Source organism: Pteropus medius, unplaced genomic scaffold, assembly GCF_902729225.1.
Source record: "Pteropus medius unplaced genomic scaffold, Ma_sr-lr_union100, whole genome shotgun sequence".
Taxonomy (NCBI): domain Eukaryota; kingdom Metazoa; phylum Chordata; class Mammalia; order Chiroptera; family Pteropodidae; genus Pteropus; species Pteropus medius.
In genome coordinates this window covers 1,257,813-1,273,970 of record NW_024354886.1, presented here as the reverse complement: position 1 = coordinate 1,273,970, position 16,158 = coordinate 1,257,813, and the positions used below count along the sequence as shown (strand labels likewise).

Here is a 16,158-nt window from a genome sequence, read left to right as displayed (position 1 = left end):
ACATGCATCCGTCTCCAATTCTGTCTCTATGTCTCCTTTCTTGGATACTCCTGCCTCTTTTCTCTCTCCAGAGCGCTCTTGAGACCAGCCGTGGCTGGGAAATGAGTAGATTGGGAGAAGAGCAGGCGGGAAATCTAGAGGCATGTGGGCTGGGATGAGGAAGCTGGGAAGCTCCGGGGGCCACTGGGGGGCCTCATGCAGAGATGGGGATCTTCTGAGGTCTGGGGAGTCGATTGGTCTCTGGGGCTCCCCTTACCTTGAGGCCAAGGCCTCTGCTGAGCAGCCAGAGCTGGGAGCATCTCTGCAGAAGAAGGGGCCCTAATGGGAGGATCAGCGCCAGCCATGCCAGGCCCAGGAGGATCCAGATGGCTGCCAGGCTCCGGTACACCAAGATGTAATGCTTGCTGGGGTCTGTGCCTGGCAGGGAAGGGGGGCGTGATGAATGCCAGGGGTCTGAGGATACAGCCATACCCCAGGTTCCATAGGGGCTCCTCCAGCCTCCTCATAACAAGGATCAGCAATGGCGGTCCCTGGGATAAGGGTGAAAGGTTCCAGACTAGCAGCTTTCAAGGATGTGAGAATCCACACAGCCTCAGAAATCATTCGTCATCTCCAAAAAAAAAATAAGGGCTATCTGATGCCCAATAATTATACCCCACCGACATCTCCCCATCCTCCAATTCTGGTGTCCCCCACCCTGAGATATGTGACTGCCTAGTTCTCACCAATGACATAGTCCCCGAAGCCGATGGTGCTGAGAGTGATGAAGGCAAAGTAGAAACCCTCACTGAAGCTCCAGCCCTCCACGTGGCTGAAGACCATGGGCGGGAAGACGAGAATGACCAGCGTCCCCAAGGTCAGGAACAGAGACAGGCCCAGGATCTGAAGTAGCTGGAGGGAGGGAGGGAGTCTGTCTCTGAGTCCAATAGGAAGGCCTTAGGATTGTATGGGGGCAGGATCTGGGACAAATTTGAGAGTTGGGTTGGGTCATAGCTAGGTCCCTTTTCTGACCTGCAGACCTTTGTAGTGGGGCTTGGATCTCCGTGTGTGTGGCATCTTGCCCAAGTCAGGGAGAGGTTATGTCAGAGGGATTGCATTAGTGGGTCAAGTCAGAATTTGGAGATTCCTTTGGACTGGGGGAATCCACTTGTACAGGTCCCCCAGGGACTCAGATCTGAGACAGCAGACTATCACCAAGCTGTCTCAGATTCCTCTGCACCCTTGTCCTTCTGGCGTGCCTGGCTTTTTAAGGGACTAGCCAATGGGCTGGGCACTGGGAGCATGCTGGGTGGCCTGGAGTTTGTTTTCAAACACAGGAAAGGATGTTGGAGTTCTGTGATGACCACTGGGATGCGCTGTGTTGACCAGCTGTCAGCAGGTGGCTTCTAGCTGTCTGCTCCTTCAGGATGTACAGCAGCTACTGCCTACCTGGCCCAGGGCACGCCCTTCCCAGGAAGGCCACTCTAGTGCCTGATTGTGGCAGGTGTATAAAGTCCTGGTCATTTCAGCTCACCGTGGGACAAATCCAATGGTTTGCACATGCTGCAGACCTCCTCGAAGGGCTGGCCAAGTCTTTGTCCAGCCTTCATCACAATTCAACTTCTCCCTCTGCCTAATCCTTTTCTTCCACAGTTGCCTACCTAGTATCTTCTTGCCAAACTCTGTCGCAGTGTCAGCTTCTGGAGGACTCAACCTGCAATAGGTTCTGTCATGGCAGGGCTGTGGGAGGAGGGTCCCTACCTGGGAGCGCCTGGGCTGGTCTTCCCACCTCTCAAGGGTGGTCAGGTGGCCACGCAGCCATGTGCCCAGGCGGTTGAGGAAGACCACGTTGAGTGGGATGCCCACCAGGGCATAGAAGACACAGAAGACCTGGCCTGCCTCGGTCCTGGGTGCCCGGTTCCCATATCCTGCAGAGGAGGAATGTGCAAATGTGGGAAGAGAAGGTTCAGAACTCCCTTCTCCACAGACTGTTCTTCCACCACCTCTGTGGGGAGGAGGGGAAGCTCCCCTGTTCTCATGAACACTCTTCTCATTCTCTGCTAGAATGATCTCTATGTACAAGAATCCTGCTGTCTTTTTAAAGGCTCATCTCAAATGACGCTGCCTCTAGGAGGCGCTCTTGAGTGCAGCCCTCTTCCTCTTTTCTAGATGTGGTTCCCCATAGTGCTCTGTGTCGTTCCTACCTAATTATTTACTTTGCCTCATACTATTGTTTTTGATGTGTTTATCATTGATTGGATCAGATGCTCCTTGAGGGCCAAGTTTGGGTCCGATCTAAGTTTGTACGTATTCCCCTACCCTGACTTCATCCTCTGCCTTGCATGTCACCTGAGCTCAAGGAAGATGTTGGACTTAATTGGACTTAATTGGTCGAATGGAGGAGACTGGGGTTAGTAGGGGTCTGGTGGTTTCCTTGTGGGAGGTAGAGTATGTTTTCAGGCTAAGAGGCACAGCAGACATTGTCAGTGTCCCTTGGAACACCCGGGGTATCACATGAAGCTTTGTGGACAGTTCCTGTATACACAGATGACTTCCCACCCCAAGTCCCTGTATCACTCTCTACCTGAGAGGTTTTCTCTGGCCGCGGGAATGCCCTTCGTCTGTGGGCAGGTCCAAAATACTGGAGAGTTAATACCTCCAGGGTTAGCTTGTAACCAGCCAGGGAAGGAGTTGGTAGAAAAACACCCCTGCTTTCTTGTCCCTTGAGGGGCCTGTTCTAAGGATGGGTTCTAAGGAAGCCTCTCAGAGGGTTCCCAGCAGGACTGAGCCCAGTCACCCTACCCAGTAACCTGCTGCTTGATGCACACTTTGTTGCCTTTTTTTCCTTTTTCTGTTTCACTTTCTCATGTCTCTACTTGTACTTCCTGGAATTGTCTCCTAGATAAACCATATCCTTGTCTCGGCACCTGCCGTTGAAGAACCCAAACCAAGATGGCTGTGGGGAAGCCCTTTCTTCACCAGCCCTTTACCTATGGTGGTGACGACTGTGCCCGCAAAGAAGAAACTGCTGCCGAAGTTCCAGTTGCTGGGGTTGGTGGAGTTGCCTTTGGGGTTTACGCCCTTCATCCAAGCTTCCAGGATGACCTGTGGGGTGGGAGGAAGAAGGACTTGATGGCACCAGCTGTTGGATAAGCTCCAAACAAGATGCTTTTTTGTTATCTCACTTAATGATATTCTTAGATAGTCTCATTTCCATCTCGTGGAAAAGGACACTAGGCTCCGAGTGGCTACGTGATTTGCCCAAGGTCACTGGATTTCAAACCCACTGCCTGGTCCACTATCCAGGGCTGACTGAAGTGTGGGCTCTAAGCTTTGGCTGGTGGAAAGGAATGGACCTAAAGGAGGCAGAAGATGCTTAAGGAGTGGTCCAGGTGGGAGACACTGCTATGGCCAAGGGGGTGAGCTGCAAATGAGTTGTTAGGACAATGGGAAGATTTTCAGGTTGGATGTTCCTGGAAGAGTTTGCTTGGGAAAATGAGGTTCAGGGACCATTGGGAAGCCATGGGGCTGCTCTCCCATTGGGTTAATGGTGGAAGGACAGAACCCTGTGTCCTCTGAGCGTCCGGGTGATCAGGCAGCCTTGCTCTTTGCTGCCCCCTAGTGAGTCCCAGCCCAGGCCTACAGGCGAAATTCTATCAGAGGCCAGGGCAAAAAGCATACACGCACTGCGTGTATGTGTATGTGTGTGTGTGTGTGTGTGTGCATAGTGGTGATGGTGTATCTGATATGTTGTAAGCATGTGATGTGTGCATGGGTGCTGTGTGTTGCGGTGTGTGTGCTTTGTGTGTATGTTGAGTGTGTGCTTATAGAACCTGAACCCCTCCCTGCAGGCTCAAGCCTAAGCCCCTCTGTTTCTGGGCCCAGCCCTCTTGGAGATGGGCAGGGCTCCCTCGTCTGCTCCCCAAATCTCTCCCCTGTAGCTGTGAATTGTTCCAGGGTAACAGCACAGCCTTGCCACCTGGTAGAGCTCCAAAGGCAGGAGGAAGGTGGGGAGGAGGCAGCTCTGGCCTCTAGTTCCTGTGGGAACTGTTTTCCTGATGAATGGGTGAGTGAGCTCTGGCCGGGGTGGCCCCAGTGTGCCAGGCTGGTCAGGTGTCCTGACACGGGATGTCTGCTTCTTCTCACTTTGGCAGATCTGGCCTCTTCACATGTGGATTTTGGCCTCCTTCTCTTTCCCACACACCCAGAGAGACCAGGATGGAACATTCTGGAACACACTTGCTCCCTGGAGACCCTCACCCATCAGAACAGCACTTGCCCTGGACCCATGCTGTCCCCCAAGACCACTCTGATGTTCTCTATCCCACTGAGGAGGGGCCATGATGTCAGTGGGGATACTGAGTGTGAAGCACCACATAAGGACCTTCCATCCTTCTCTAAGAATCCATGCATGGTGGAGTAGGTCAGATGTTAGCCTTGCGAACCTGGGCCAGACTTGTTTCCTGATGGAGTCAGCCTTTAATACTGCTCGTGGTGCTGTTTATAGCTTTTTCCCCTTGCGATTTGAACAGTAATGTATATTTTTGAATCTTATCTCAGAATTCTTCCGCCTTTCAGTTGAACATCCTCTGGCAAGTGAGTGTACCTCCCAAGGAGGCTGAGGCCTTGAACGATGTCCTGGCTCCCCTGGAGAGGCTGAGGGGGTGCTGTTAATCAGTGGCACCTCCCTTGAGGCTGCAGTCAAGGCTGCTGCATCCCCACTCAGTTTGCAGAGCTAGTTAGATCCCAGCTACCAATCCTTCCCACACCCTCTGGCTCCTGGGTTTCACCCGGAACCCAGGGCTGAGAGAGGAGGAGGTTCCAGGGCCTCTAGGACCTCTGCCTTACCCCCCACCTCAGGGTCTTGAGAGGCTCCTGAACCCTTCTCAGCTCTGATATGGGTGCTACGGCCCCAGCCCTGTACTGCCTGAGGCTGGAGGCCTCATTTCCTAGAAGAAAGAGCCTGGGAAGGTCTCTCACAGCTCCAGAAAGTTCTCTCTGACCACTCTTCCAGCTGTTCTCCATCCTGGGCAGGTGCCAGCATCACTTGGAGGGCTTGTTAACACACAGACTGCTGGGCCCACACCGAGTTCCTGATTCTTGGGTTTGGGGTGGGGCATGATCACTGGCATTTCTAATGAGCTCGCAGGTGATGCTGGGACAGCTGGTCCAGGGGTCGCACTTTGAGAACTACTGCTTGTAATAGCCCGCTGAAATATGAAAGGGTTAAAGAATAATTAAAACCTGAAACTGGACAAAGGAAGTCTATAACTTAGGCCTAGTTTCTGGAACCCCTAACCACATTCTGTTAATCATGAAACTTGTAACAATGAGCTCATACGCTAACTGCCAATTTTAGCCTGTGTAACCCTGCTTGTTTGCGTGGCATGAAAAATAATCAATTGTATATAAGCTGAAAATTACTGTTTGGCCATCGCCCATGGGAACACTGGCTATTGTCCATGGGAACATAGGCAATCACCCATAGGAACATAACATTCTAACACAAGCTTTCTGCTTCTGTACTTCCCACTTGCACACCTGACCAGTGGGTTGACAGGTAGTGAATAGGAGAAAGATGGACCTTTGTGTTTAAGACAGAATGAGGAATAGGATTTGGGGCTTAAAAACCTTGTATCTTGGCATTTCGAGGCTGCTCCTTTGCAAGGACAGCCGCCGGCTAATAAACTGTCTCCTGGTTAAGAGCACTCAAGTTGGGTCTGGTTATTCTGGACACAACACTGCTCTAGGCTGCATCCTGCTCCCAGGATGTTTGCTAATTTGTGTGGTGAAGAGCAGCTAGCCTGGGTTCAAGTTCTGTCTCTACCACTAGCTGTGTAGCTTTGGCTAACATATTCCACCTCCCTGAGCCTCAGTTCCCAGCTACAAACTGGAGATAGTGATAATATAGGTGATTATGAGAACACACATCTAAAACACTAGGCCCTGGGTGATGAATCATGACTGGTCTAAACCCATCATGGTGACTCCACTCCCCACTGTTTAAGGCATTTCATAACCAATTATCACTCTGATAACCCTGCACTTGGCTCGTTCCTTTGTGGTGGGGTTGTCATTCGCTCTGTTCCCTAGTCTTGAATGCATTCGCCTTCCCCCACAACACCCGGGTTTTGCTTCATTTCTTGGAGATAGGGTGCTGGGCCCCAGAGTTTGTACAGGGAAGTAGAAGGGGCCCAGGCAGGGTGTGACCTGCTCTGCCACCAGAGAGAGTCCCCCCTGGGCACAGTGCTAGTGGAGCTCAGTCGCCTTGGCCACTACTTGCCTAGCCCAGCTCCAGGTGGAACCGGGCTGGGGAGGGCCAGCATGACGGCTGCTCCTGACCTTTGCCGGTGTCTCTCATCTACAGCTCTTGAGTGTGGTCAGCACAGGGACGTGAGCTGGGGAGAGGGCAGAAGGAACAGCGGCCCTGGAGTTGGGGTAGGGGAAGTGCACAAGTGTGGGAGAAGGAAATTTGCACAGCGTTGATAACACTGACTCTTGGCTCACGTTTATGCAGTAAGTGGCAGCTTAGAAAGTGCTTTTAATCTGCTGTTGAATGTCTGTAGCACAGATATAATTATTCTCCTTACCTTCTAGATTAGGAAATTTGGGAACAGAGAGGTTAAATGACTTGCCCAAAGTCACAGTGATCTTGTTTTAGACCTGGATCTAGGTATCATCTGGCTCTGTTCCCATACTCTGTACTTCCAAATAGGGCATCAGTCCTGGGTGGTGGCTCTGGACCTGCCCTGAGAACCCCCATTCTGCCCACCATCCCACACCAGTGTTTCCCCTTCACCTGCACAAACTGCTCCAGGGCCCACTGGTCCAGGCAGGTGTAGTTCTCCAGGAAGCGCAGCTTCTCAAACTGAAACTGGTCCCTAGACTCAGACTCTGCCTGCTTCTCCAGCAGCTGGAAGACAGTGGCGCCGAGCAGCAGGTAGCAGACATAGGCCAGTAGCAGGGGCAGCACCTGGCCACTCCAGCAGCTGCAGAGCCCAGCATGGGGCATGGTGTGGCTAAGACTCTTCTAGGGCCGTGGGGATGGCTTTGGGAGGAGAAGTGGGAAGAACCCGGGACCTGTGCCCAGCCTCCTGCCTACCTCGCCCTCCTCAGCACAGGTGTCTGCAGGCTGGGAGTCTGTTTGAACAGTGCAGCTCGGCTTGGCTGCACTAAGTGCTGTGAGTGCAAACAGGCCTGCTACCCCTGACCTGGCCTTTTTTTTCCCTCTTGGAAAGCAGCAAGTAAGTGGCATGGACCCCTCAAATAGACCTACTGGGTCCTCCTGAGGTCATCGTGTTTCACCTTCTGCCTCCGAGTCAGGTGTTTCTGGGTCAAATCTGATACTCCCTCTCACTCTATCAAGGCTTGAATGGGCCCCCTCTGCAGCCCCGAGCTTCTCACTCATGATGGCTTCAAGCCCCCAAGCTTAGGAGTTGGGAAGAAATCAGAATGAGTGTGAATAAACTTTGTACTCAGTTGCCTTGGATACAAAATAGGGCAGTAGAATTGACTTGCCTATTGGGGGAACCTGAGGATGAGTAAACTGGGTGACAAATCAGGGCAAAGCAAATAGACGAATGGCAGTCTCCATCAGGAACAGTATCGGGGGGTGCTCCTAACAAATTGGATGTGTTTGCTTCATAGCATTCACTGATAATTTTCCTTGCTTGAAATCCTTACCTGATTCCCTTCAGAGGATGCTACGTTGATGAGGTGTATCTGTGAATAAAAAATAGGCTGAAAGTATACCTAGGCTCACTCTGGGTGGGTAGAATCAAGTGTGTTTTCCTCTCCCTTCTTTCCTTATGTGTGTATGTATTTGTGACAGTTTTTTTGAGATATGATTCACATACCATACCATTCACATATTTAAAGGATATAATTGAATGGTTTTTAGCATATTCTTAGGGTAGTGCAACCATCCCCACAATCAATTTTAGAGCATTTTCATCACATTGAAGAGAAAACTTACACCCTTTAGTTATTGGCCCTCCTCCCCACAGCCTGCCCCCCTCAGCCTCTGGCCACCGTTAATCTGCTCCCTATCTCTGTGGACTTGCCAATTCTGGACATTTCATACAAATGCAATCATATGATATACAGCCTTTTGTGTCTGGCTTCTTCAGTTGGCATAGTTAGGTTTAAAAACCTAAAAGGTCCATCCATATTGTAGCACGTGTCAGTACTTCATTCATCTTTATGATTGAGTGATAGTTGTATGGATATATGAACATTTTATTTATCCATTTATTAGCTGATAGATATTTGGGTTGTTTCTACTTTTTGACTATAATGAATAGTGTTGCTATGAATATTCATGTACAAATTTTTGTGCAAACACACACTTCCAATTTTTTGGAATATATACCTAGGCATGGAATTGCTGGGTCATATGGTAACTCTATGTTTAACTTTTTGAGGAACTGCCAGACTGTTTTCCAAAGTGGCTGCACCATTTTACATTTCCACCAGCAGTGTGTGAAGGTTCCAAGTTCTCTGTGTTTTTTAATGTTTTCTGTAACGATCTGTGGCAGCGATGCCATGAGTTGCCTGCCCAATACCTTTTTCTTCCTTCCTGGTTAACAGAACCCTACTTTTGTTCATGTCAGGCAACAGAGCATGACTGATCTCAGCCATCATAATAATCCTGCCCCTGCTGTCTTAGGCTGGGTGCTCCAGGAGCAGCCCTGAGAGTGGGGTTTGTATATGAGCAGTGGGATAAGTCAGGACTGATAAGGGAGTGGGTTAAGTGGGTCTCAAAAAGACACCAGAGTCCCCACCTCCACCTGGTTCCTGGGGAGCCCTGGACAGTCAAACACACTCAGTTAGTCCCAAGTGGAAGCAAGGGAGCTGGGCTCTCATATTCCCATACCAGGCAGCCATTCAGGCATCTCTGGCTCTGTGCACCTGCAGGCAAAATGGCTCCGGTAGCCCACAGACAGTCCACTGAAGAGCCCCAGGTGCAGGCCAGGAAACAAAAACACATTAGAGCGGGGGAAAAGGGGCTCAGAAATGGGAGGGGATCAGAGGATTGACAGTGTCCCTACAACCACTTTCTAAGCTCCCTTGCAGCTGGGGTGTCCATGTGACCCATTTCTGGCCAATTAGATGAGTCAACTGTGGAGGTTGGGGTGGACAAAGGGTTCTCTCCTGACAAGGCTTCAGCCTCAACAGGCCCCACCTTCTCCCGTCTGTCTGCCCTGAATGCATGGATGACTGACTGCACTTGCTGAGCCAAATCATGTCCTTGAGGGAAAGGTCAAGAGTGATGCAAAAGATGCTCAGCTGATTCCTGTAAGCACCTATCTCTAGATCGCTTTTTATGTTAGAAACATAAACTCTATTTGTTTAAGCCACTGTTAGGTATTTTGCTACCTCTCAATGGTTACATGAGGTTTTGTTTTTTTTTTTTAATTGTCAAGGCCTATTTGATTGGGAAGGAATAGGAACACTCTCCAGTTATCTGGAGTCATTGAGATAATCTGTGGTAGGAAGCCAGAAGCAGCCAGAATTCTGGAACAAGCCTGCATCCTCACTCCTAACTCTCCACCATTAACATGCCTGCCACTCTCCTCAGGGGAGCCCCCTCTCCTCATCGCATCTGGAGATACTCTCCCGCTGTTCTGTCCTCCTCTCTCTGCCTCAGAGTTCTCCCTCCCCACATCTTACCCTGGCACCTGGTCAGTGTCAGCTCCCATTGCCCTCTGCTTCTTTCTCTTAGTATATCTTGGCTCAAATCCTCTAAGAAGGCAGTGGGTCCAAGAGCACCCAAGGGTGGCCTGTCTTTGGGTCACTCCCCAACCTCAGCTGATTGGCCCCACCTGGCTGATACCTACGCATACAGGTGTCACTTAGAAGGAGCTATGGGGAGGCAGACACTGCGGCAGGCATATCCAGGATAAGCAAATATGGTTCTGTAATGAGAGGGAGGGGAGAGGAGGGATAGGAGAGGGGAGAGGGAGAGGGAGAGGGAGAGGGAGAGGAGAGGGAGGGAGAGGGAGAGGGAGAGGAGATAGGGAGAGGAGAGGGAGAGGAGCAATAGAAAAGAACAAGGGAGGGAGGAATAGAGGGAGAAAAGAAGAGAGGGAAGGTGGGAAGGGAGAGGGAGAAGGAGAGAGAGGTGTGTTTTATAGAAAATAAAAACAAGAGGGAAGACTTTTGCTGTTTTCAAGTATATGAATGATCAAGAGAATGGTAGTGACACAGGGTTGTTCTTCTGCTCTAAGGTCAAAACCAGAACGCCAACAAATACAGGTAGTGGAGGTGCAGGCAGTGCCCTGGAGGCTGCGCATTAGGACTATCCCGAGGCTGTAACAAGTACTGAAGGCAGGCGGAGGGATTCTCTGCAGCACCTCATCCATCCTGTGGTTCAGGTGCGGCCCTGTGGAGGTGGCAGCTGCGGTCCCTGTAATCTGTGGGTTCTGAGTTCCCTGCGGCCACCTGGGGATCTAAAGCTGCCCTTTACAAGGCCCTCCTCACACCCAGTGCTTTCCCAAACAGCACTGTGCTGGGTTGTGGGCTTCTTTTGGAGGGAGAAGAAAACTCCCTCCAAAACTTACCCTTGACTGATTTTTTCTTGTATTTTTGAGAAACAGGACAACAGACTGCTGACCGTCTCATCATTACAGACCCACTAATTCCTGGTTTTAAGCAAGGGTCATAGATGCATCTGCAAGGCCGTGTGATAATCAAATGCTGTGTTATTGCCCTGGGGAAGCTCAATATGTGAAGAGTTCTCTCTTGTGCCATTTAGGAAGCTTGTCCATTGATGTTTGGGGGAATTTCAGGCAGGTCTTAGCAACTTCTGTAGCCTGAGTATCCTTGACAGGTCTGGACACCATCCACAGGTAATGGCGGTTGTTCTCAGGTGAGAGGAAGTGAAGGGCGAGGGAATGCATTTTCTGCATGGGAGAAAGGGGTGAATGCAGTGGGCCAGAGGGATGTCTGTGATCTGTTGAGGTGGAAGGAGGGCTAGATCCGCCGTTATGGAAACCCTCCCTTCCTCAGATCTTGGACAGGAAGTGGTACCAGGTTCACTATAAGCAAAGCATTTGTTTATTTATGGGCTATAGTAGCCCCTCCTTATTTGTGGTTTCACTTTCTGTGGTTTTAGTTACCCATGGTCAACTGTGATTTGAAAACATTAAATGGAAAAGTCCAGAAGGAAACAATTCATAAGTTTTAAATCGTACATCATTCTGAGTTGCATAATGAAATCTCTTACCATCTTGCTCTGTCCAATCTAAGATGTGAATCTTCCCTTTTCCCAGAGTATCCACACTGCAAACGTTCCCCGCCAGTTAGTCACTCTGTTGCCCTCTCTGTTAACAGATCCACTTTCATGGTATCACAGTGCTGGTGTTCAAATAACACTTGTTTTTACTTAATAATGGTCTCAAAGTGCAAGAGTAGTGATGCTGGCAATTTGGATATGCCAAAGAGGTGCTGTAATGTGCTTCCTTTAAGTGGAAAGATATGTATGTACAGGAAATAACATGGTTTATATAGGGTTCGGTACTGTCCACAGTTTCAGGCATCCACTGGGGGTCTTTGCACGGATCCCTGTCAGATAAGGAAGGGACTACTGTTCCGATTGAGAACCTACTATGTGCTGGTAAGCTGGCCAGCCCGTGGCCTCCTCCCACCTTTCCTGGCTGCTCCTTTTCTCCCCTGGTGCTCCTTCCTCTCTGCTCTCTCTGGTTTCACCCTTCCTCTCCCCACACACTCAGATTTTCACAGACGCAGTAAAACCAGCAAGGCATGACCTGACTGGATTAAGGATAGTACCTTTCTCTGAAGCATTTTCAGTTTGGTGGGGGACATCTAAAAACCCAAGGCCACAGAGCCAAAGAGTAACATAATGGGGGACTTGGTGTGTGTGGGGGTCAACTCAAGAGGTCCTCCAAGCACTCTGCCCCACAGACTGAACCCCCTTTCCCTCTCTCCCTCCCTTTTCTCATTCGTACACATTCTGTGTGCTGAGGCCTCTCTTAGCTACTCCTTCTGGTTGGCTGTGGCCTTAAGTGGTCAGGTTTGGGAGAGAGCCTGCAGACTGCAAGGGCCTCCCCTGCCCTTCCAGCGTTCTAGCCCAACACCTCCCACGTGGGCATTGCTCCACTGTGAGTGGCCCGTGGACACAGGTCATGATTTACAATCCCTTTCAGGGAATTATTGCTGCTAATGGGCCAAGCCAATTTGTGTTTCCCAAGTGGGGGAGGGCACAATCAATTAATGGAGAGTTTAATATGGCCAGGCCTGATGGCAGAGTGTGGCCTGACATCCGGCAGTGATAAGGGACTTTCTGAGGCTGAACTAATAAGGAGATTGGAGGAAAAAGAAGAAAAACACCTCCCCACCCCCCACGATCAATTTCATGTATAATGGGCAGAGAATATAGAGTAAACAGAGCAGCTGGGCACGGGCCTCTTTCCATCTGAATGGGCTCTGAGATAAGGAAAAGGACAGGCCTCCCATCCTGACATCCAACATCGGTATTCACTTATGGAGTCATTCGATAGGCGCATATCCGCACGAATGAAAAAGTGCACTGGTCAAATGGGAACTAAGGGGAGAGAAGAAAAGGCCCACCTGCCCCAGGGAAAAGAGCAAGCAGAGAGGAGCCCTGGTTTCAGATCCTGCCACCCTCACCGAGCCCACCTAATGGAAGGCACCACGGGCTGAAGCAACAGGTTCTGCATGCGGTTGTCTGGGTTCCCGAGGTCTCCCCACAGTGAAGGGTGTGGCAGAGTATCCTTTATGGAGGCAGAGGTGGTGCAGATTTGTGTAGGTCTGGCCACCCCCCATAGCTAGAGAGTATGACCTCAGGGGAGGTCCAGCTCAGCTGTGTGACCAGCAGAGAGCATGGGGAAAGCTGAAGGGTGAGATGAGGGAAAGGCTCAAAACCAACCAACCAAATGACCAACCAACCAACCAACCTGTTATTGACCTTGTTCTGAAATTTCCATTGTTTTTGGAGCAGCAGGATTCCTTTCTCAAATGAGATCTTTCCCCAAGCCCCAGTAAGTAGCGCAGTTAAGAGAGGGGCTCTGATTGAAGTTAGGGAGACTCCCATTTTTACCAGCTCAGTCATCTTGATTGCAAGAGCACCGCCCCCGCCACCTCTTGCCATGATTCTGAGATAGATGCCTTTGCCTTAAGTTGGAATTGAAGCAGACCCTGAGGCAAAGTTTGGATGAGAGTAGTTCATCTGGAAAGTGATCCCAGGAAGAGATCCCAAGAGTGGGGAAGAGAGACAGGAGAAGGAAGGCAGCCTATACAGGATGTGTTATTGAGCAGGTGACTGTTGTGGGCACCTGGGGCTTGACCCCACTGGGGACCTCTGGGAGACTGTGTAGGGCACACTTCAGAGTTGTCCCATAGGGTCATAAGGAAGCTGGGGTGTTTATCTACCAACTCCTGTCCCTCATTAGTTGAGGACTGCTCTAGGGAAGGTTAGCTCCTACACTGCTGGCATGCCCTTCACAGGGGCTGAGAGTGCTTCTGTAGTCAAAGAGAACCTTTAGGTAGAGACATACGGATGCTTGAGATAGGAAGATTGGTGTAGGTGGGGACAGTTCATGAAAGTTGCATGTGACCTTCAGGTGGGCTGGAGGACATGGGCAGGTCACTGCCAGCATCTGTCATGACTTAGTTCTCTACCCCTTTTTCTGAGTCATTGTAACTCTTGGTAACTCCTGCAAGGAAATAGCTCATCTGTGGAACGTAATGAAGAAACTGGCCAGGTTGTCCTAACACATCAGGCAAATGTCCTTGGGAGAACAACAGGAGTGGGAAGACCATGCCCCTCTCTCTTGATGGCCACTACATTTGAGAAAAGCAATGGGATTGTTCGGGGATCCACAGGACACTCCATATTGAGAAGCCCCCTTTGTCCCCTTACCTCTGCATTCTGTAGAAAACACCCAAAGATACAAGAGGCATTGGAGATAAAACAGCAATAAGCTTGGGAGGACAGGGACCAGGATATAGATCAGGAGTATTGACCAAGACAGACTTTGTCTTGGCCCCAGGGAGGAGCAGAGCCTCCCCAGGGCCTGAGAGTGATAGTGAGCTGAGGAACTGAGAGTAGAGAAGAGGCCAGGGCTGCTCCTGGGTGTGTAGGGTCCTGGCAAATATTTTTTGTGGTCCCCTGTCTACATAAGCAATTTGTTTAAAAAACGTACCAAATTCATGAGCCCACATGAAATATAGTGATTTATTGGTGAAGATTTAGAATATAATAGAGAAGAGATACTTATGGATTTGTTTTCTAATCAGTGCATGTAAAGATTCTTTGTCCTACGTCTGACTATGAGAGTCACTCAAATCAGCACATCAGCACCAGTCTGGTGACACAATCTTGAGCAATGCCATGAAAAGAATACTGCACCAGTCGGTAAGAATGACCTGCTCACTAGGCTATTCTCCTGGAACAAGGGACTGACCTAAAGCCTCGGGACAACTCCATAGACACAAATCCTGGAGCACTTCGGGGGCATTGGTCAACCCCTGAGTTGAAGAACAGCCTGAAGGGAGTAAGTGGAACAAAGGTCCACATGGGCCCTTATCTGGGCTAAGGATGACCCGCATGGATGACAATGCTGGCCATGGCGGGTCCCAGTACCAGAGGGTGACTAAGAAGCTTTCTAGGAAGGCACTTAAAAGTGCAGTGCCCTCTGTGGTATGGTTGAGGAGATCTCCTTGCCTGGCTCTAAGGACAGTGATAGAAAAGGCAAACCCAAAAGATATTTCAGAGAAGAGAAGATGACAATAGTATCTCACACCTGGGACCAGAGGGGAAATGGGGCTGGTCTGGGGAGGGGATGCCTTCTTGAGACAAGGAGTTGAGTGAATTGAGAGGGTGGAGGCATAACTAGCTTTCTGCCGGCCCCGCTGTGTGCATAAAATTGGCTCAGCTGTGCTGGCTGGCACTTGGCCATGGAAACCCCAAATAAAGGAGTTAACCCTAAAGAGGGTGGCTGCCTTCCTTGCCATGAAAGAAGCATCTAGGGTCATGTCCAGAGGCCATTTATCACACAGGAGACAGAGCTTGTATCAAAGAAAATGTTATTTCCTCCTCCCACAGTTTAAATGTTATATATTATACACATCATACATTTTCAACTCCCAACATTCACAGCCAAACTTTCCACATCTCCTCTGCCTTAAAGCCCTGGCAGCCCCTGGACACACATCATGGAATACTCTCTTCCCCCACATTCCTAGGTAATTCAAATTCCCCACGAATCCTTTGTTCGCTATGCTGTGTTCTTATTCAACCATTCAGCCTCAGGCCTCCTCACATCACTGAACCCCTAACCCACCATTCTGGTCCTAAGCCTTTCTCTTCTGCCTTCCTCTCCATACCTGCCTGGCTTTCACACCCTTATGTACTTTCATAAGGCCAGGCCCATCCTATCCCACCCCCAACTCCTTCTTAGCTTAGATTCTTGTTTATTTTCCTTCTCCTTAATTAGAATATAAATTCCAAGATGGCTGGCACCTTCTCTGTCTTGGTTACTGCATCCTTGTTCAAAGAATGATCAGATGAATGAGTCACGTTAACAGTTTAGGGATCACAACTGCATTTAAAAAATATGTCCCTGTCTACTTTATCATCTGTGTCGTTCCTGGGCCTATTTCTGTTTCTGCCAATTGGGTTTTCTCCTCATTATAGGCCATATTTCCTACTTCTTTGAATGTCTGGTAATTTTTTTTTTTTTTTAAATTGGATGTCAGACATTGTGAATTCTACATTGTCAGGTGCTGAATTTTTTTTGTAGTCTTTTAAGTATTTCTGAGCTTTGTTCTGAGACTCAGTGCAGTTACTTAGAAACTTACTGGAAACAGTGTGAATCTTTTGAGGCTTGCTTTCTAGGCTTTGTTAGGCAGGACCATAGTAGCTTTTCATCTAGGGCTAATCTAGACCCACTTCTGAGGCAATGCCCTTCTGTATTTTCTATTCAATGACTCTTTTGTGAAGAGGTTTCTCTGCTTTGTTTGTTGGGAACATGATTCTCAGCCCTGTGTTATCTACTTGCTTCCTTCTGGTGGTTCTTTTCCCAGCCTTGGGTGATTTTCTCACATGTATGTGCTTATCAGCAGTTAGCCGAAGACTCAAAAGTACCCTCTGCAGATCTCCAGAGAGTGTTCGTGCTCTCTCTCTCTCTCTCTCTC

The 16,158-nt window shown here is 49.6% G+C and overlaps 1 protein-coding gene across 1 annotated transcript; it reads right to left on the bottom strand.

The window, feature by feature from the left end:
* Positions 1–110: 110 nt before the first annotated feature.
* KCNK16 (potassium two pore domain channel subfamily K member 16) lies at positions 111–7,134 on the bottom strand. The gene is made up of 5 exons (XM_039856338.1): positions 6,779–7,134; positions 2,970–3,084; positions 1,741–1,907; positions 726–891; positions 111–417 (listed from the first exon to the last, which is right to left on the bottom strand). Exons 1-5 carry the CDS (start codon positions 6,989–6,991, stop codon positions 194–196), a joined length of 885 nt encoding a protein of 294 aa, XP_039712272.1. The 5' UTR covers positions 6,992–7,134; the 3' UTR covers positions 111–193.
* Positions 7,135–16,158: the final 9,024 nt, after the last annotated feature.